Genomic DNA, 20,766 nt, shown 5'->3' with positions numbered 1-20,766 from the left:
CCCCATAGAAGGCAGCCAGTAATCACAGCAAGGCCCCATTTCTACTCTGGGTGGGAGAAGGTAGGAGACAAATGGAGAATTCAGCTGAGAGGCGTGGATCCTGTTTCAGGAGAAAGAATCCCCCAAGACAGATGTCAAGCACCTGGCCAATGTGCAGCCAGTGCTAATCGCAAACCCCAGCTGACCACTGCCCTCATCCTCCTGCCTCCACTGACCACAGAGAGCAACAGCACTTTGCCTCGATGTACATATATATATGTATATATATATACACACACACATAGAGAAACCCACACACTACAGACATATGCATCTGTATCTATATCTATACATATGTGGGGGTGTGGAAGACGGACATTAAGTCCAGCCTTCTTCCAGGACTTGAAAAACTGAAACAGAAGCAGAGAGCAGTAAAAGCCGTGCTTTCCTCTTCACTTCCAAGGACATTGGAAGAGATGAGAAAAATCAACCGAGTGAAGCAGGGGGCGGAGGGGAGGAGACAGGTGTTGCCCAGTCTCCAATCCACTTCCTGACCTCGACCCACAGGTGGAAGGTCTGCCCGCCCTCCGTCCCGAAGACAGGTGGCCAGAATCTGGAGGGAGACGCCCGCTCTGGCAAAAGAGGGGGCATGCAGGACAAAGATCCGGGCCGTCCTTGGCAGGCGGAGGAGGACACACCCCCACACGGTGGCCCTCCCTGCCTGAGCCCAGCAACCTCGCCCCGGGGACACCTAGGGTGGGGTGGAGTCACAGCAAAGTGGCATGGCCTGGGTCATCGTGGTCCACACTGTTGAGAATCGCTGTCTGGTCTTCCGGAAGCTGGCGGTGGCACAAGTCTGAGAGCCGGGCAAAGGGGTCAGGACGAGAATGTCTCTTCTTCTTTCGGAGGCAGACAGCTTCATCGGGCCACAGAACCTGAGAGTTGGGAAGCTGCTGAGCCTGGGAGGCAGAACCGTCTAGGGAGAAAGGAAGAGGGACGCAAAAGAGAAGAAAAGCAAGCGGATGAAAAGGAAGAACGCAGCCCGCTCACCTTTTCCACCTGCATATGTTCAGGGATTCTAATGTTGAAACAAAGGAATCACCTGAGTCTAGAGAGACCAGAACGAATTGCTGCAGAGAAACCACTTTCTTTTCCGCTAAGGCAACCAGCAACCTGACCCTGCTCCTTCACTGGAATAGGAGTTAAGAAAGTGGAATGGAGAGGATTTTCTTTCTCATTCATTTCTTTCTCCATCAGTCTACAGATATTTATTTTAGTGCCTCTTGAGTACTAGGCATCATTCTAGGGACTGGGGATCAGGAAGGAACAGGCTGGGACTCAGGACATCTTTCTCGTCTACCCCAAGTAATGACTGACTTTATACAATATTTTAATTCCATGCAACAGTCAGGCCTTGACCCTTCCTGGAGTGCCCAGCCCTCTCCTCTGTCTTATGGCCCTTCTGGAGATTAAGCAGGAATGCCTTTGCTACCTTCAAAGACTATGCATCCATGTTAGGGTGCAGAGGAAGAGACAAACTGTCAAGACTTTAAAAGTACAGAAATAAAATTTGCAGTTACTGAAAATACTACAAAGATAAAATAGAGTCAACTGAGGCACTACTCCGCTCCTTAAAGGGTTAACACTTGAATTGCGTCTTAAATTATGAGCCTTCTACAGATCTGAAGAAAAATTACTATTCCCAACAGAAGAAATGGCATTTGGGCAAGCCCCAAGTTAAGGCTAAATGTGGTGTGTCCCCAGTACAGAAGGGAGGTCATCTCAGTTGGAAAAGAATGAGGCAAGAAAGACAGGCAGGGCATCTAGGAGCTTGAAATCTGTTCTGGTTACGACGGGAATCTTCTGGAAGGTTTTAAGAAGTGTGTGTGTGCGCGCATGCCTGCACGTGTGCGTTCGTGACTGAGAGGATGCTGCTACGTGTCCTACAGCTTGCTGTGGTGGCTGTGTGTGGAATCCGTGGTGCAAGGTACAAGGATGGGGCTGGAGCACCAGTCACAAGGTACTGCAATAGTCAAGGTGGGACAGACAGTGACTCAGAACATAGAGTTAGCAATAGAGACAACGGAAAGTGGCCAGATTCAGGATATGTTGCAAAGGCTGAGCTAACAGGTATTACCTAGTGGGCTTGACGTGAGATGAGAAGGCAAGGGAAGAATCTGGGAATTAAAGGGCCTGATACCCCAGGGGGCACCAGTGCTAGTGATTAAACTGAGGAAGAGCTGAGGAGAAGCAGACCTGGAGAGGCTGATCAATAACTCTGCTTTAGACATTGTAAAGGCGTATGAAACACCCAAGTGCACATTCAACTGGCAACTGGAAAGATGAGCCATGACCTCAGGGAAGGGACCTGGGCTAAAGACAGACATTTGGAAGATGCCAACATAGAACTGGTAACAGGACCACTGCCATCAGAACAAGAGAGAATGCAGGTCTCTGATGCCTAAGAGAAATACATAACTTATACATAAGTTATGAAATACATAAGAAATACATAAGTTATACATATATATAAAATATATATTGATGGGTCTTAAATGGGTTAAGAATGGGCTTAAATTGGTTGAAAATGCAGCTTTGAGCTCCAGTTTCTAACCCAAGCCCTAAAAACATCATTTTCTTTTTCTCTGCCACGGTATTTCCATCTGTAAACCGAGAGGATACTATTATCTGCCAAAGGCTAAGTGATCATAAGTGATCACCGTCTCCCAGAGATTCATGGGGCTCTGAATTTCTGTATAACACTCTCCCATAATCCTATCTATAAGGAGAGTTACTGTACAAGTTATCAAAGATCTGTAAAGAAACTGTTCAGCATTCTTCCTTCACAGCCTGCCACAACACTCCTAAAACCATTCATGAAAAGAGGGTTTTTAACAAACATTAAATAATTTTCTAGTCTTAAAGAGGGCTAAATTCGTTCTGCACTCAGAAGCTACCTATCCCTGCAAGATACACATCGGACATACTTCGATAGAGGCGCCCTCTCTGTGGGGTAAGGAGGCTTCCTTCACTCGATCTCACTGAGAAGAGTGCAGCCAACCTGCAGAGGCTGGGCCCAGGCTGCAATGTACCCTGAGCTCCACATGGGGCCCCTCATGCCTATGTTTCCTAGAAGGCCTGAAATGATAGAGGGGAAGTAAGTAAGGAGATAAGAGTTATGTGCATGGTGAACGGCAGAGTGGAAAAATATATCTGTACTATTTGTGTTGTTTGAAAACACACTAAAACAATAGGATACATTTTCTGAAGCTATAGGCACAGAAAAGGTTCTGAAGGCACATACGCTGAAAATGACAGTTCTCCAGGTGAGTGGAAACAAATTGGGAGAGCAATCAGATAGATTCTGCTTATCTTTCTCATTTTGTATATTAAAATCATGTTTGTGTATTGCTTGAAAAATAGTGTTAAAAAAGAAAGGACAAGAGAAGCTTGTGGATTCAATTCTAGAGAAAGCCCAGGGTTGGGACCCTGAGCCCAGTCACCCTCCTGACAATGGCAAGGCAAGGTGGGAGAAGTGGGGCAGCCCTCTGCCCATCATTTACCGGATCGTTTCTTTGACTTCGAAGAGCCCTTGGATGACTTTTTGGGCTTCTTTATCCGTTGGTATTTCAGAGCCTCCAGCCTCTCAGGTGCAGCAGCATTCTCGGGTGCAGGTGGAAGTGTTCTGGAAAGGACAACCAGAGAGCCACAGGTCAGCTCCCGGATGTGTGAGGCTTTGGAAGAGGGACTGGAAGAAAGCCAAGTAGCTGACCCATAGAAGGACAGAGTTCAGTCCCACAGAGCCCAGGGTGCCCACGATGGCTCCATGATACCCGCCTTTCTATTGCTCCTGGAAAGAAGAAAACCCAGTAGAAAGCTCCAGGAGCATGGCCCACCTTGGACGGAAGCCAACCTGCAGAGCGATCAGCAGACCCTAGCAAAGGGAGAGAGAGAGACTTTAATAGTAAGCCCCTTCCCATGTAACTCAAGCTGGGATGTATTCAGTGTCAGAGACAGAAGTAGGCTCAACGTCTGGAGTTCCTAGAAATCACCACAATCAAGACCTTTGCATGGAAAGTAAAAGGGCATATTAGAGCAGGGGGCAAGCAACTCCCATCCCAGTGAACCATCCTCCATCTCCAGAAAAGGGGGTGCTAAGTGAGAAACCCGGACCCCAGCTTCTCCTGCAGCTGCAAGATTCCCACAGAACAGCAGCAGCTTACAGCAACGAATTCTTGTCATATACCAACATTTTCAGGGCAGTGTCTCCTCAACTCTGCAGACGAGGCTCAGCTCTCCTCGGCCATGTAAGAAAACAGGAGAAAGTGGCAGGAGATGACGGCAGAACAACCAAATCTGGTAGCCTCCCAGAGCCCTTACTGTCTGTAACAAGAACGTGGTGAACCTCTGTATTTTAGGATTCGACAGAGAAACGGGGTTGTTGGAACAGAAGTGTACTGGCCTCTCTTCCTGCATCCTGATTGCCACTTGCCTGGTGGATCAACTGCACAGTTAGGACAGGTTCCACAGTCTGGCCACACCCGTGCAGCAGCCCAGGTACACAAGGGAGCCAGAAGAGCTGAGAGGACAGGCAGTCTGACACTCGGTGCATATTGGAGAGAATCTTTCAAGAGTCATAAAAGAGGAAAACCTAAAAGACATGTTCTCAATGCCATTTCTTCTCAAAGTAACCCAACTCGGAGCCTGAGGAATGAAGGGGAAACAGAAAGAGACAGGTCACTCTGTCTTCCCACCAGCACTGGCATTAGCACGCGATCAGAGAAGCAGGGACGCTCTGGAGCTACGGCGGATGGGCGTGCCTCGCTCTTCTCCTGGACCCCCCAACTCCCTCCCCTATCTCCATCGCAAACAGTTTTTAGAAAGTCCTGATTAAAAGAGGTAGGACAGACAATGCTGTGAGGGCAAAAGAAGACCCCAAAGGTCAAGAGGTCTGAGGTTTAAAAAAATGTTAACAGGGATAGGAAACCTGCAGCCTCTTCTCCAAAACATCAAATATCTTGGCAGCAAGGCAGGAAGAGGAGACTTACACACTAAATGAAGATGAGCCTCTGGTCTCTGGGGTTTCCTGCATGCACTGGCAATGCAGTGACCTCTATCTTCCTGGGGGATGTCATCGTTCTCTAGTACTTTAGTCCATAGAGTTTCAAAAGGCTCCCTCAAAAGTTCAGGTCAGGATCAACCTCTTGACTTTCCATAGCCCCTGACAGCAGAGCTGAGAAGGACACACAGGGTCCCTTACGTGCACACACAGGCACACACAGCCCTCTCGTGAAGAAGTGACCCAACATGCCAGTCTACCCAGAGAGATCCTACAGCACAGCAGCAGCTGGGAAGGAAGCGGGAAGGCAGACAAAGGGTGCAGGTGCCCGGGCAGGAGGGAGCACACCTTGCCAGTGTGGAAGGCACATCCTCACCCCTTCTCATCCTCGACTGAGGCTTCTTCATGCTGCCTACAAGGAAAGTCAATGTGAATCCACCTATTCAGTCGATCTCTGTCTCCTGGCTGGCCTCTTCAGGAGGACCACACACGGAGAGCAACGTGTGGTCAGGGAGGCACATGACCAGCAAGAACAGTAGTCTCCAACGTCATCCAGGGAGACTGCAGGAGCACGAGAGAAACGGGTACAGGGTGCCCTGAAAACTGTTAGGGATTCTTCAAGCCAGGTGAAATTTCCAGGGGTGATACGATGGTTAGAATCCACATCTTATCACTGTTGTCATTTTTATCTAGCATTGATTTACCACTTACCACAGCAGGCACTGCTGTACAGTAATTGCCTATAATCTCTACAGCAAACCTAAGGTAAATACTACAATGCCCCCATTTTTCAGATGGAGACACTGAAGTTTAGAGAGGTAAGCAACCTGTCGAATAATCCAGTCATCGTGGGACAGAGCCAAGACTCTTAACGTTAGGCTCACCTCTCAACTGCCCTTCCAACGTCTTCCCAATCAACACAGGTATAGCAGCTACAAAGAAGAAAAGCATGGCATCCCCACCACACCTGAGAAATAGATATGCCTTGCAACGTACTTGAGGCTAGCACTGACATTCTGTGCTTTGGTGGAACAGCCCCAGTAAGACAGACCAGGGCTGTAGAGGAGCCTGCTTAAGTTGTATCTTCAGACAAAAATTCCCAAACAGTAATGATCCAGTAACCAGAAGCAGCCGATTTTCCCTTGAGAAACAGCCAAGCTCCAGCCCTTCCAGGACACCTGCTGTCCACCTGTTTAGCTCTGGGCTCAGCACGGAAGCATGGCCACAGGACAAAGAAGGCTCTGGACACACCAAGACCCTCACCCAATGCAGGAGGAAAAAACAAAAGCTAGTGTCTGGCAGAACAGGAGGGAGGAAGCGGGGCAGGCAAAACGAGTCTATTTTTGGCACATGGTACAGAAAAGACGCATAGAACGTGACCTAACAGACTTTACGAACTGCATGTAAAGCCCTGTGCAATCGAATTGCCTCCCTGTTTTAGGAAAGGTGACCATGTTTGCTGCCAATGCCAGCCCCACCTGGGACCCTTTGGTCATGGAGCTCCTGGTGCCAATGTCTCAGATGGGAAGCTTCAGTGAAACAACTCCATCCTATCCCTGGAATTCAGCTGTCAGGTAAATCTAAGTTTGATCCATAGATGATCCCATTACACCAGAAGCCAGTCCTGGGCTTTCCAAGAATTTAAGGTCACAGCTCTCTTCCCAAACAGCCTATACTGTTCTAAAGCATGCAGGAATACTACAAACCCGGGGCTCCCCTTCTTCCAGGAAGTCAGGGGATTACTGTAAGATGAGGGCCTCAAAGCCTTGGCACAGAGGGGATTTTTACAGTACAGGACTACCAACAATTGCCTGGAACTTACTTTTTTTTTTTTTTTGAGACAGGGTCTGTGTTGCCCAGGCTGGAGTGGAGTGGCACAATCTCATCTCACTGCTGCCTCAAGCTCCCCATCTCAGATGATCTTTCCACCTCAGCCCCCGAAGGAGCTGGGACTATAGGCATGTGCCACTATGCCCACCTATTTTTTGTATTTTTTTGTAGAGATAGGGCTTCACTATGTTGCCCAGGCTGGCCTCGATCTCCTGGACTCAAGAGATCTGCCCTCCTTGGCTTCCCAAAGTGCTAGAATTATAGGCATGAGCCACCACACCCAGCCAATACTTTTTCTCTCTTTTCAAAAAATCCATACGCAACCCAAATCACGACCAGGTAGCCCAGGAGGTCTTATTTGCTTAGCTCTCAGCTTACCCAGAAGAGCTGAGGAAAGATGCAGCCACGTCAAAGTGGAGGCCTCAGGACAGGGAAAGTCAAAACCCCCTGCATATTTCCTTAGCTCAGCGCCCATCAGCTGACCATTATGACGCTGTTCAGGTGTTCCCTGGCCAACAGGCTGAATCAGTGGCTTGATGGGCATTTTCTTCCTCTTCTAATCATCTGAGAGCAAACATCACCTGCCTGATTATACCCTGATGGAGGCAGAGGAAAGCCACTCACAGACGGGCCATAGCAAGGGAAAGGGTGGGCCCACTGCAGGAGTCTGGAGGTCTGAACCCACCCCACTGACCGCAAGATGGAACTCTTCTGTGGGGCCGGGCTCAGACCAGTGCTCTGCCTCAGAACATGGCAGAGGCTTGTTTCCAAAAGGGCTCCTTCCTACGGCTGACCCACAGGGGCCACTCCATGCTCCAGACCCACCTGCCTCCCTGCAGTGACAGCCTGAACGGGAAAGCGAGTGGAAGAAGAGGTGAGGACAGGGCATCACTAGGCTCAGACAGGAGCTAAGAACTGGCTCAGCCTCCCCACGGTCCACAGAAAGGACAGGTCCACACAATACAACTCCCCATGTTGAGAAGGGAGTTGGGAAGAGGAGAAAAAAAGGGAGAGAGAAAAGAGGAGAGGCAGGGGCAACAACTACATATGGGCCAAAGGAACAGGAGAGGAACTGAAGGGAAAAGAAACAGCGAGAACGCACGTGGACAAGAGCTGTCACAACTTCTCCAAGCAAGACCGAGAGGGCACACATGCAAAGGTGCAGCACGGAGACAGCATCTGAACAGAGCCTGCATCTCCCCAGGGCCCAGCAGCCGTACCGGGAAGGCTCCCAGCAGGCAGGAGAGCCCAGCACTGAGGGGCTGACTCAGGATGGGGAGGGTCTCCTTCTCCTAGGCTGGGGATGCTGGCCAGGCCCGGGAGAGAAACGATGGTCCCTCATCGCTGCCCCTGGTTTCTGGGTTTGCCACAGCAGTGAAAAGAGAGTGGGCTTCTCTTGGATCTGGCACAGTGGGGACACTGGGAAAGGGGAGGGTCAATGGAGTTGAGTGAAGGGGCGAGGAAGTAACACATGAGAGCAGAGTCTAGGAATTTCCAGGAGCTGGGGTGAGAGCTAGTCTAGGGCTCCCACACCTCCGGGGGCCATGGAGGAGTCACAGCTGGGAGAGGGAAGGAGATGGGGAAGGTGGAAGACCAATGGGTCTATGGCCGCAAGAGGGCCCCGGAACAGGTGAGCTCGTAAACGCTGCCTGACAGCCCTCCTCACACTCACCCTATGCCAGACAGCCTCACCCACAATTCCGGGGCCTCTGGGCTGCTGACAATTTTATAGCTACAGATGGTAAAGAAATGTCAGGGCAGTCCTCTTTATGGAGGCCACTCTTTGGACTGAATGAGAATTATAGCCCTGGTTAGGAAAATGAGCCTCCCTTGACATCTCTAGGTGGGGAAGGCACCTGTCTCCTCGCCTGGGAAGCCAGAAGCACCTGGACGGGAGGCTCGCTGTCTCCCATGCAGGTGCCCAATGCCTGTGTGTGCCCAGGCACAGGGCAGAGGGTCCGTGGCGACAGGCAGCACCTTGTTAGGCTACTGTGAGAGGGAGCGAGCTTCGGGTGGCCCTGAGTCTCTGTGAGGGACTCAAAGGCTCCCTGAATGCCCAAGTTCCTTTGGCTTCCACCTGGAAGGACACTCAAGGAGAGGTCGACTGCAGGGGCAGAGGGAGGGACACAGTGCTGGTCCCTGGGGGGTTTCACTTCTTGCCAGCTCAATGCCTGTCTGCCCAGGGGAAGCCTGCCCCCTCCCCTTGGGGAGGTCCTCCCAAGACCCTTTCCCTACAGCATGACTGCAGGGACCTGACCCTGCGGAGGACCCCACTGTCAGGGAAGAAGTGGGGCTCATCCCAACCTTGTGCTCCTCGAGAGAGCCTAATACCACGAAGATCCCAAGAAGCTGGTGAGGGGCCAACCACCCCAGGAGAAGGGATGCTCTGCCTGGGGCTGCTGGGAGAATAGGGTGCGGGAGGTTCTTCCTGGATACCAGAGGGGCCCCACAGAGGTCCCCAAGGGTGCAGAGATGCAAAGCAGATCTCGGGCGTTCTGGGCCCCTTCGGGGTGCATGCAGGGCCCCAGGGCTTCTGTGGGAGGCCCTGGGTGTACTGGCAGCAGGCTGGCAAGGCGTCAGAGTGAGGAGAGCCGCAGGGGGCTCTAGAGGGGCTGGACATGGGGATGGGGGGCAGAAGCTGCAGCTAGGCGGTGCCGAGCGTGGCTCGATGTGGGGAACCCAGAAGCCGTGGGGATCGAGGAGCGGCAGCGGCCACCCCACGGGGCGGTGAGGGGACATGGTTTGGATCCCCTGTCCAGGAAGCAATGGCCCGGCCGAAGCCCCGTCCGCCTGCCCGCCCCCGCCCGCCCAGCCGAGGAGCTCCCTTACCTATTGAGCTGAGGAGAGGCTTGTCTCGACAACACTGCCCAGATAGCTGAGATCAATCAGAAACAAAGCAGTTATCAACACCGGCCGGGGGGCACCGCCCACGCACACCCAGAGGGAAGCAGGGGAGGGCACAGCGAGCACCGGACAGGCGAGGCCGGAGCGCGGGGGAGGGACGAGGAGAGAGACAGAGACCCAGACACGATGGAAGGAAGCAGATGAGCTGAGCGCGCACAAAGCACAGAGACAGGGCTGCCGCGGCACCTCCCGCGCAGACAGAGGCGGCAGCTGCGGCTCCTCCACCTCCCTGCGCCCTAAGCTCCGCACCCCCTTCACCGCCCCGGAGCAGCCCGTGGTGGCGCTGGGGCTGGGAGGTGACCTTGTACTTCCAGGTACCAGGGAGGGTGGGGGACGGGCAGGGGGAGGGCGCTGGGTTCCCTCCTCCTCGACCACCTCCCATCCTGCCTACCACCAGGCCAGCCTCCTCTGGAACTCTCTGCTCCCTCCACAGGCGGCTACATCAAGAAGAGAGACCAAAGGACGGAGCCAGAGAGAGAAAGAGAGAGAGAAGAGGGCGGGGGGACGGGGTATCCAGGGGCACTACAGAGGCGTGGCCAGTTCTTCTGAGCAAGTCGGGTCAACCCAAAGACGATGGTGAGGAAGGAAGATAGGCAGAGAGAAAGACTCACTGGAGAAGGAAGGAGGGGCAGGGGGAGGAGGAGGGGGGACGGCAGGGGAGAAGGATGAGAGAAGAAGAGGCATAGACAGGTGTCCAGGCTCTGGTACCTGGAATACCAGCTGCTACAGTTTAGAGAGTGCTCTCTCAGGCGGGCTGATAGCCGGAGCTTGTCTGTCTGTCTCTCTGCAGCTTCCTGCGAGGTATACAGGTGGGGGTGGGGGACGTGTCCTGCACATGGTCACAAGGCCTGACACTTTTCTCTGGGCCTCCAGGAGAGGCTGAGGAGGGGGCTGGAGTCCGGCGCTCACTAGGGCTGCTAAGGGCCAGGAGTTTGGGAACAGGAGGCCCCTGGCCTGGTGGTCTGGAGAAGTCAGGCTCCGGGGTCCTGCTTAACAAGGAGGAGGGGCCGGGGAAGAAAAGGAGGCTAGACACGAGGTGTGTGGGCAACCCCCAGGACCACCGCCCGATGCCAGGACCACAGGGACACGGAGAGCCATCAACTCCAAGAGGGACCGGGTCCACCCCCGCAAGGGCACTCGCTGTGATCCGCTGCTCCCTGGTAGGTGGTGCGCCCGCTGAGAGCTCAGGGCTTGCTGGAGAAGATGCCTCATGCTCCTGGCAGGGCACCTGGGCAGGTGGGCCCGCTCCACCCCAGCGACTGCACCCTGCCAATGCCGCGGCGGCCAGAACTCCTCTCCCGAGGGATGCTGGTGCAGCATGTCCACACAAGCCCTGTCGCCGGGCGGATGGACGGGGTGGAGGGCAGGGCGAGGCGGGTGGGGAAGGAAGTTGACCAGGTGCGGGTGGTGGAAGAGGCCGCGCACTCACCCTGAAGTAGGTAACGTGGGTGGTGGGGGCTCTGGTCGGAGCAGTTCCTCCCCCATCCTTCGAGGGGAAGGCGTCTGTCCAAACACGTCCAAGCTGTCCCCAGGCCCAGCAGGGGCGGGGCCAGGTGGAGGGGAAGGGTAGCCTGTGGCCAGTGTGGTGAAGCCCATGGCGGGCCGGTAGCTGGGACTCCCGCTGCGGCTGCTCTGGGTCGGGGAGCCCGTGGATGGCGTGGACTTTCGAGAAAAGCTGACTGCAGCAGGAGGCTGCAGGGTGATCTCTGACATCTCTGTCTGCTGCAGGAGGCCCGGGCGAGGCCGGGCACGGGCGGCGAGCTCAGGGGAGCCAGTGCGGGAGCTGAGGGGGCTTTGGGTCAGAGGTGAGAGCCGGGAGGGCTGTAGCACCACTTGATGTAAACTGGGCTCGGCGCGCCTGGCCTGCCGGGGGCTGGGCCGGGGCCGGGGCTGGGGCTCATACCACCGGGTGTCCAGGCCAAATGTGCTGGGGCCGCCGTGCGCCCCCGGCTCAGCCGGCTCGGGGTAAGGCAGCACGGGTATGCCCATGCCTTGGCTTGTATGTCGCAGCTGCCCTTGGCTTACCAGAGGTTGCATAGGTCTGTCCTGCCACTTGGCGGCGGGGGGCGCTGGGACAGGGCCCCTGCCAGGCGACTTGCCTGCCCAACCCTTTGGTGCCTCCAGAGACAGGATGCCTGGGTAGGCTGCGGGCACCTGCAGGGAGGTGGGGGGCAGTCCTCGGGGGAGGCCGGCCTTGGGCTGCAGACTCTCGGGCACATCACAGGGTGGCAGCTGGTGGGGGAACATCATTGCTGGGGTCTCCAGCCCCCCGAAGGGGAATTCTGGCCGGCCCCAGGGCTCAGGGGAGCGCCCTCCTGTAGGTGTCTGAGTCAAGGGCAGCGTGCTGTTGGATGCATTCTCTCCATTCTCCTCAGGGATGGTAGGGTGGCCAAAGGGCCCCTCGGTGTGCAGGGGTGGGGATGACATGACGGAGCTCAGGGGGCTGCCCACTTCTGGCACGTAGAATGGGGGCGGCTCCACCTCCCCAGGGCTGCTGCTGCTGAGGTACCCATAATACTGGCCGTGGTGGAAGGGCCGGGGGGCAGGGGGCCGGGCCTGGCCTGTGGCCTGAAGCCGACCTTCCAGGCCACCGGGGCCCTCCAGCCCACGGGGCTGGAACCGAGGGCTGTATGCTGGTGGTGGCAGGTAGGACTCCTGGCTGGATGACAGAGGGGTGAGCTGGGACTTCAGGGCAGCCACAGATGTGGGCACCAGTGGGTCCTCATTCTCCTCGTCCGACTGGCGGAACTCGGGGTACATGTCCGTCTCCTCGGCGAAGGGGAAGCCCTCGATGCGCCTGCTCTTCAGTGAGGGCTCCATCTCGGCAGGGTCCATCACGAAGCGGCCATCAGGGCCTCTGCTGATGAGTTCGATGGGCGTGGTGGCCTCCGCCTCAGCCTCCGCTTTGGCCACGCTGTACTTCTTGCTGCTGATGGCCCGCTTGGTCTTCTTGTACAGCGACAGCTCCTTCTCGCGGGTGGGGCTCAGCATCCTCTTGGCCGCAGGCTGGCCCTGGTCATCCGAGGATTCTGACGGTGCCCGGAGCGTGCGGATGCTCTCAGGGCTCACCTTGCCAGAGGACAAGCTGCAGGGAGGAGTAAGAGCCAGGAGGGGATGAGGTGGGGGAGTGTGCTGGCCAGGACTTCCTTTCCCTCTCTTGGCAACCACCCAGCACCCAGGATCCTCATGCTAAAGAAAACTGGCTGCGTATCGTGGTGTGAAATGCTTTGGTCAACTCTCCACTGTCTGGATGTGCATCCTCCTTTTTTTTTTTTTAAAAGATGGGGTCTTGCTATGTTGCCCAGACTGGTCTTGAACTCCCAGCCTCAAGCAATCCTCCCGCCTCAGCCTCCCAAAGCACCAGGATTACAGGTGTGAGCCACCGCACCCAGCCCCCACCGCATCATCTATCTTTCCAGTGAACACCCACCTCTCCACTTTTGTGCTGGCCTGCTCCCTCTCTGGTGTGCTCTAAGCATACCTCCAGCTTCATTCCCCCCTTTTCAAGGCTAGCAAGCTCACTTTAGTATCAACTTAAGCAATACATATTAAGGAGGCAAATCTGCTAGGGTGGGAAAACACTAGAGAAATACATTCCAAGGCTGAAGAGAAACTGATTACTGGCTAATTTGGATCATCTACACTGCCACTCCCTCTACCAGTGTGGACAACTTACAATTAACACACAGGGCAATCAAGAAGAAATGGCTTAGAAACACTGAGATGGGACTGGGCAAGTACAATTAACACACAGGTCAATCCAGAAGAAATGGCTTAGAAACACTGAGATGGGCTGGGTGAGGCAAGCCGTCTACCTATGTGCCCCCTGCCATGAACAGCACAGTTCTCCCAGGATCAGAGACACTTACGGAGACTCCAGGCTCTTCCTGCAGTGGGTGATAGAGAGTGGAGGGTCTGGAAGGAAAGAGAAGGGGAGAGGCTGCTGAGGCCAAGCCAGCAACCACGCAGCACGCTCATCCGCAGGAGCTGAGGCTGGGGGCCCGCCCTTGTAGGACTGACAGGGCAGGAGGCGCCTCCTTGTGAGGAGAAGAAGTGACTCTGGGGAACCCAGACGCCCGCTTGTGGGAGAAGGAGCTGACAGAGCCTCCTGCTTTCCCACATGAGGAAAAAAAAAGACTGACAAGACCTCGCAAGCGCCATATGTAAGGAAAAGAACTGACAGAACCCCAGACGCCCTTATGTGAAAAGGCAATAGAGCCGGGAGGCGCGCCAGCAGAATTGTCACGAAGACCCATAAGCAGCATATGAAAAAAGACTAATAAGTGAGGGCCCTTATACATATGAAAAGAATAATAGAACCTGTATCGAGAAAAAGAACTGAAACAAGTGAGACGCCGTCAACAGGGGAACTGAAAACCGCAGATTCAGACGCCGCGGAAAAAAGACGATAAAGACCACGCAAAGCGCCAAATCCCAGCGGGGAAGAACTGACAGAATACGCGCCATGAGGAAAAAGAACGACAGATTACTCCAGCGTCAGCAGGGGAAAAGAATGACAAATTGGGCCGCCATAGCGGAAAAGAGTTCTGGGGCCGCAAAGCGCCATGAAAAAGAACTGAACAGAGACCTCATAGCGCTTATCATCGTATGGCAACAGAACAGACGCCATATGAGAACTCTGAGATTGAAAAAGCGCCATGTGAAAGAACTGACAGAACCCAGACCTTGCCAATATGGAAAAAGTGACAAGACCCAGGCGCCCTTGTATGTGGAAGGAGATTCTAAAATTGGGCCATATGAAAACAGAACTGAAGCGCCCTTATGTATATGGAGAAAAGAGTTCTAGAACCCAGACATATGTCCATGAGAAGAACTGACAGAACCCATATGTGAGGAAGGAAGCAAACAGAACCACTTATACATAATATATATGAGAAAAAAAGACAAACTCTGAACTGAATATATATGGAAAAAGAACTAACAAGTGAGAGGGGCTGTCCATATGAGGAAAAAGGTGGCTCTAGAACCCAGGCCTTACTCCATGTGAGAAAAAGGAAACTGATACCAGGGCCCGGAGGCGCCCGCCTTGTGACAGGAGCTTTGAGCCCTTGTGAAGGAGCTGCTCACAGGGGGCACCTTTGGCCCCTGCCTTCATGTTAGCTTGGGCCCCAGCAGCCTCTCCCCGACACCCCTGCTTCTCCACCTTCAAATCAAGTCTCACTGGCAGCTCTACCCACAAGATCTCAATGTCCCTATTTCCAAGGAGGGGCCATGCTAAAATTGGTCCATCTCTCTTGATGGGGAGCTTTTGAAACCGGACCAGGGAGAGCAGGGGAAGGGGACAGACACCCACCTTTTTTGCGCTTGAGCTTACGCTTGCGCTGCTTGTTGACAAAGCAGGCAGCCAGGGTGCTGAACAGGATGGCAGCTGCCAAGAAGCAGATGGTAGCTACGATTCCCGCCAGCACAGGCCGCGCCAGCCCGTCCTCGGTCAGGTCCGGCTGCGGGAAGATGTCTGCAGGGAGGGTGGGGAGCACTCATGAGCCCATCCTTCCCCGGGACCTCACCTGCTCCGACCTTCAGTCCCCAAGTGTTTCACCCTGCCTTTGTAGAACAGACAGTATCAAGGCTCAGGCTCCAAGCTGAACTCTAGCACTGAGGAGGTCTGGATGGTGTCACGAAGAGGAAGAAGATAGGAGAGACTACAGAAGTCAATCTCTCCAGAGGGTATAAAGAAGAAAACATCTATGCCTACCCCCATGGGGATGATGACTTCAAGAGTAATCTATACTTATCTAGGGTTCTGCCTTCTGCAAAGTACCTTCACGCACGTTATCAGCTCTTCTCATGTTAACCCCATGAGGTACACAGAGCACACATACTGTTCTCATTCTCTAAATGAAAGGGCTGTGATCCGCTGAGTTGGAGAGACCTGCTTATGTGAATATTGCCATCAGTGCCCAAACCAGAATGCAGCTGCCTGCTCCCAGTCTGGGATTTCCTGCCTCACACCACGCTGTCTCTACAAAAGGAGAGCCCAGGTGTGAAGGCAACTTGAGGATAAAATACTACCGCAGGAAGAGGGATTATTACTACAAAATTCAGATCCAAATGTATTTAACCCCTTCTAGCACAAGCATGCAATGTCCTGAAGATTCGCACCCTGGTCATCTCAGGTACGGAAGTACCCTAGAGCTGGCAGGGACAGCAGAGATGGAGCCAAATCTCTTGTTTCACTGTAAAGAACTGAACGTCCTCCTTTCCTGCCCAAGTCCACAGAGCTCGTTATGACCGAGCCAAGACCAGACCCCAGCCTACCTTCTTATACTCATTGGAAAGTTATGTAAGTGCCACTGCTTAGGTTCAGCAAAGGCAAAATCAATAGATTGTAATGTATTTGGCCAGAATTCATTGCTGCATTGATAATAATAATGGATAAAAATAATCCAGATGATGCTGATTGTCTGAGGGGAAAATGAAAGCTACAGCCTTTGGAAATGGGGGACCTAATACAGGGAATGCTGAGGCTGCTGCCTCCTCCTTCTCCCATGTGGAAGGGTCTGATGAGGCACATTTCCTGCCAGGAACTGGCAGAGAGCTACTGAGCAGAGAATTGTCAGGGGTGGGCCCACACAACACCCCTTCTTCAGCTCCAGCCTTAGCTGCAAGCTCTCATCCCTGTTCCTCCAACTCTGGGTCTATTCCCCAGAGAGAAGTCAAGAAGGACTGTGGGTTCTGCTACCTGTAGGACACAACTTTGTTTTTTTAAAGCCCGTTGGTGCCTAATGTATAAAGCAGAAATCACACTCCACACCCACCCCTGCTCTCATGCTCCCTGCAGTGTGTCCACACCAGCACTTCCCCAACTCTACAAGTCCTGCCGCATGAGCTCCTCAGACGAGGTTGCTGCCACCTGTTCCCAGGAGTCTCTGGGTGAGCAGTGCCCGAGGAAATGATGCCATCACTTGCTTATAAGCAAGAGCCTTTTTCCATACCAAGGACACCCCTTCACTGGCAGAGGAACCCTGCTATGTCTTAGGAACTATAGCTGGAGAGAAGATGTGTAGAAATGGGACCAGGGCCAAGACAAAGAAAGATAAATGGAGAAAATGCTAGGGGGTTGGCTTTGTTTAGCCTTAAAAATCTAGAGAGAGGAAGGAAGGGAGGAAAACACCAAACAACAATTTTCCCAATAAAACCCACATAATTAGAAAGAAGTCTATCACAAGCATTCGATAAACATGGTTGACCTGTTGTTTCCTCCGATTCACAGCCCCTCCCCCACAAGAGGAAACTGAAAATGTACAGCAAATAGCACTTCAATCAAGTCCTTTTTGACTACTATAATGAGACGATTAGTTGAATTTATTTCTGTGGCTGTCTTATACAAGTGTCAGAAACTCAGCTTCTGAGCTTCACAAAATAGCACGCATCATGGAAATATGGGTTTGGTGGGCTTAAGAAAGGCTACGACTCACATAGCTGCTGCAACCAGGCACCTCCTTAGTTTCCAATCCAGCCTCTCCTTGTGGAGTCGCTATTTCACAAAACGACCCCCATGCAGCTCTGGGGCTTACGTCCCTAGAGTTGCAAGAGCACCCTCAACCCAAAATACCTGTGCTGGAGACACCGGCGATGTTGCTGGGCTCGCTGATCAGATCCTGCATGACGGCCAGAACCCGGAACTCATACCACGTGTCCTACAGCACCAGGGACAATACCCAGTCAGCCGAGGGACCTGAGATGACCACTATCCCCACAAACACTCATCCTGCACACAGCCTTGCAAAGGGCAGGGTGCCCAAAGCACGAGAGGACTGCTAAGCATCTAACGCTAAGTGATGGTAGCACTGGCCAATTGCTGTGGTGTAAACACTCTTACAATGGCTGACTTCAAGCTACGAATGTGAGGTCACCAAAAGCGCTGGGAAGAGATATGTACAACAGGCTCTCCAGGGCCACTGGGAGCCCACTCCAGCAACCACTATTAATAAATAAGTGTCCAGGAAGGCAGACAGAAAGATAGATGAGACTGTATCTTACAAAACCAGCTGCTTCCTCTCCCCAACTAGATATCCAAGTTTAACAGGGCTACTGGAAAAACGGATAATGCACTTTCCTCCAGGGACTCTAAATTATTGGAGATGGGGTCCTTCCTTGGACAAACCTAGAAGAGAATTCTTCTTGGAATTTATCTGCCCATCCCAGGTTAGGCTTAGCAAGGGGCTGGGGTCAGTGCTCTGATTATGCCTGCTGGCCTCTCAGCCTGCCCTGCCCAGTTTGTGGCGGTGCTGAGGCCCTCAATAGAACACAGGCCCCTGCTGCCCCGGAGCTGGCCCCAAGCCTGTGGATCATGATCTGAGGAGTCCAGGCCTTGGTAGTGAGTCTGGGAGAACCCAGGACCAGTGGTGAGGAGGTACAGTATGTGGCTGGCCTCACACACCCAAAGTTGGTCACTCAAAGCTTCCAGTGCCTCTGGAGTCTTGTCACTTCCAGGATTTGGGAAGCAGCAGCAAGGAAGAGCAAGGCCCTCACCTGTGACAGATCCTTGGCAAAGAACTCTCCATCAGTGCCGGGGATGGCATCGTCGAGCATCTCCCAGCGCTCCCCGACGCGGAACTCCATGATGTAGCGGTCGATGGGAAAGCTGTGGTTGGCAGGCGGAAGCCAGGACAGGAGCACACCCTGCTGAGTCCGATTGGCTATGAGGCACCTCGGTGGGGTGACCAGCACCAGGGGTTCTGGAGTTGTAATAGGGAATGCTGCGGCAGGGGAGGGAGAAGAACCATAGCGCATCAGCAAGGCCCAGGGCGGCTGCCGCACTCCCACATTCCCGTGCACATGTCAGGGCCCAGAGGGAAGCAGAGTCAGGGCCTGGGGGCCCAGGGCTTCAAGGTTCTGTCTTCAGAGTACGTCTAAAGAGCATACATGAAGGAATCGTGTACTGCGAAAGGGAAGAGAAATGGGAACTATGGAGAAGGAGAAATAATTAAATGTTATCAAAGTATCTCCTGTGCTCTTCCAGGGAGCTAGGGATATCTTCTTTCTCACAGCACAGCAGTCGCTCCTTCCATTCCCTTCTTGGCCGGGGCTTGGGGTCAACATGAGGCCCCACAGAAGTGCCAAGGACTGGAGGTGAGCATCCCAGACTGCTGTCTACCTTGGCGGAAGCTCAGGAGCGAATTCTGGGAAAGGGGCTGGAGTCGGGCCACCCACACCACCTAGGAAAAGCCTGTTCACAGCGGCCCTTTCTCTGGCTCCAGAGCAGAGCAAACACAACTGTCGCCAGGCAGGGAGGAGTATGAGACTGCCTCCAGGAAGGTGACTGGGAAGACTCCACAGCGGGAGGCAGCCACATGCCTACCGCCCAGTGAGGCTGGGGCCAAAGGCAAGAACCAGCAGGCGCTGTCAAGGAGGGAGGATGCCCAGTCTCCCCTGAAAGCCACAGAAGTGGCAAACACGTGGCCTGACAAGGAAGGAGAAAATTCTAAGTGTCTTTCTTCCATCTGAAAAAGCAACAGGAACTCGGCCAACAGCACTCTGATGCGGGGCCAGCAAACCCCACAGAGGCCACAACAAATCCTCACGGGGAGATCAGACAGCATGGCTCCGTGGAACACTCAGCAAGGTACCCGGCACGCAGGAAACCAACTGCTAGCTGCCTGGGCCACTGCCCCCACCACCTCTACAACCCCGGCTCCCAACATCCCACCCCGGGCCCTCACCTAAAGTGTTCACAGTGACCACCTCACTGAAGGCGCTGGTTCCCAGCTTGTTCTGGGCCAGGACGCTGAACTGGTACGCTGTCTCAGGCTCCAGGGTATCCACCAGCAACCAGCTGGGTCCTGGCGGCACTGGCAAGGACAGCCAGTCATGGGGCCCAAACTGTGCCCGCTTCATCCTGGCCAAAAGAGAGAGACAGGATAGGGGACGAGGGGCGGGGTGGGTTACACTGGAGAGAAGACGGTGCATGCAGGGTGCTCAGGGAGAAGGAACTGGTGGGCCTGGCGTTCCCAGGTTCAAGGGCAAGAAGAGGGCATGGCCCAGAGTGGATGACCTGCCCAGCTTTGACTGTGCCAATCCTCCTGATGCCGGGTGACCAACCGCAGCTGGCACCTTTTCTACCAAAGGGGCCTTTAGGTGCAAGTCATGCTCAGCACACTGGTCCAATTGATTACCAGCTGCACTAGCAGAATCCCACCCTGGTCAAAACTCTAAGAACAAGCTCTGCCTGGGGAGAGTAAGGACACTGGGGTGTGGGGAGAAGCAGTTCAACAGTGGTGGGATGAGGGAAGGAGCCCGGGGGACCTGGCTGCACACACCCCCAGGGACAGCCAAAGTAGGGCCTCGGGTAACCCACAGGGCTCATTCATCCAATCAGACTTGAGTCATCTGAGATGTCCGGGGTATAAGACCACAATGACCAGGGGTTTCCCCACAGTGGGGCCAGGATCCCTAAGGCCATAAGGGTTGGAAGTCACATCAGGAAGGTCACACTATGCATGGAGAGTAGGAAGACAGGGCCGAGGGTGTTCCCTTGTTCCACAAGCTCCCAACTCCCAGCAAAGCCGGTGGGCTATGGGTGCAGTGCCGCCACGTCACCACAAGGAGGAGACATGGTCCTGTGGGACTGGCCCTCTCCTTGCAGTCCTGAGCTGTAACCTGGTGGGTGCCCTCCAGGACCCGCTCCCAGGCTCCTGGCTCACTAACCCAGGAGGGTGAACTGAGGCAGCAGAAAGCAGAACAAAAAGAAGCCGGCGCCAAACGTCGGAGTCAGTACACAGAGTTAGAGGCAGGCAGAAAGAAAGGAGACATCCCCACCTCGGCCCCGCCCTTCCCTGCCCCAGGCAACAAAGCAGCGGAGCCACGTGTGGAAAAGCAGTGCAGACGAACAGCAGCGTGGAGCAGCGCCGTAGGCAGCAGGGGAGCCCCAGTCCACGCCTGAGCCCCCCGTCGGATGTCCAGACCTCCCACCCAGGCATCTCCAATGACAACTTGGCCACACCAAATGTCCCACCCTGGCCACCAAGGCA

General features: G+C 54.1%; 1 protein-coding gene across 10 annotated transcripts in view; it reads right to left on the bottom strand.

The window, feature by feature from the left end:
• Positions 1-233: 233 nt before the first annotated feature.
• The window catches only part of IGSF9B (immunoglobulin superfamily member 9B), a 48,195-nt gene continuing 27,662 nt past the window's right edge, over positions 234-20,766 (bottom strand). For 4 of the 10 annotated variants that reach the window (XM_009187700.4, XM_003910990.5, XM_021926766.1 and 1 more), the window contains 8 exons: positions 19,459-19,634; positions 18,269-18,495; positions 17,349-17,433; positions 15,087-15,248; positions 13,642-13,687; positions 11,202-12,857; positions 3,543-3,664; positions 234-955 (listed from right to left, as the gene is read on the bottom strand). In XM_009187700.4, the coding sequence (XP_009185964.1) occupies positions 747-955; positions 3,543-3,664; positions 11,202-12,857; positions 13,642-13,687; positions 15,087-15,248; positions 17,349-17,433; positions 18,269-18,495; positions 19,459-19,634 (2,683 nt within the window). In that variant the 3' untranslated portion in view covers positions 234-746. Of the gene's footprint in view, positions 956-3,542; positions 3,914-9,697; positions 10,567-11,201; positions 12,858-13,641; positions 13,688-15,086; positions 15,249-17,348; positions 17,434-18,268; positions 18,496-19,458; positions 19,635-20,766 lie in introns of those variants that run through there. The other 6 variants (XR_004177284.1, XR_004177286.1, XM_021926765.2 and 3 more) reach the window with 6 other exon arrangements.

Source organism: Papio anubis, chromosome 12 (genome assembly GCF_008728515.1).
Source record: "Papio anubis isolate 15944 chromosome 12, Panubis1.0, whole genome shotgun sequence".
NCBI lineage: Eukaryota > Metazoa > Chordata > Mammalia > Primates > Cercopithecidae > Papio > Papio anubis.
This window is presented reverse-complemented; position numbering and strand designations above follow the sequence as displayed.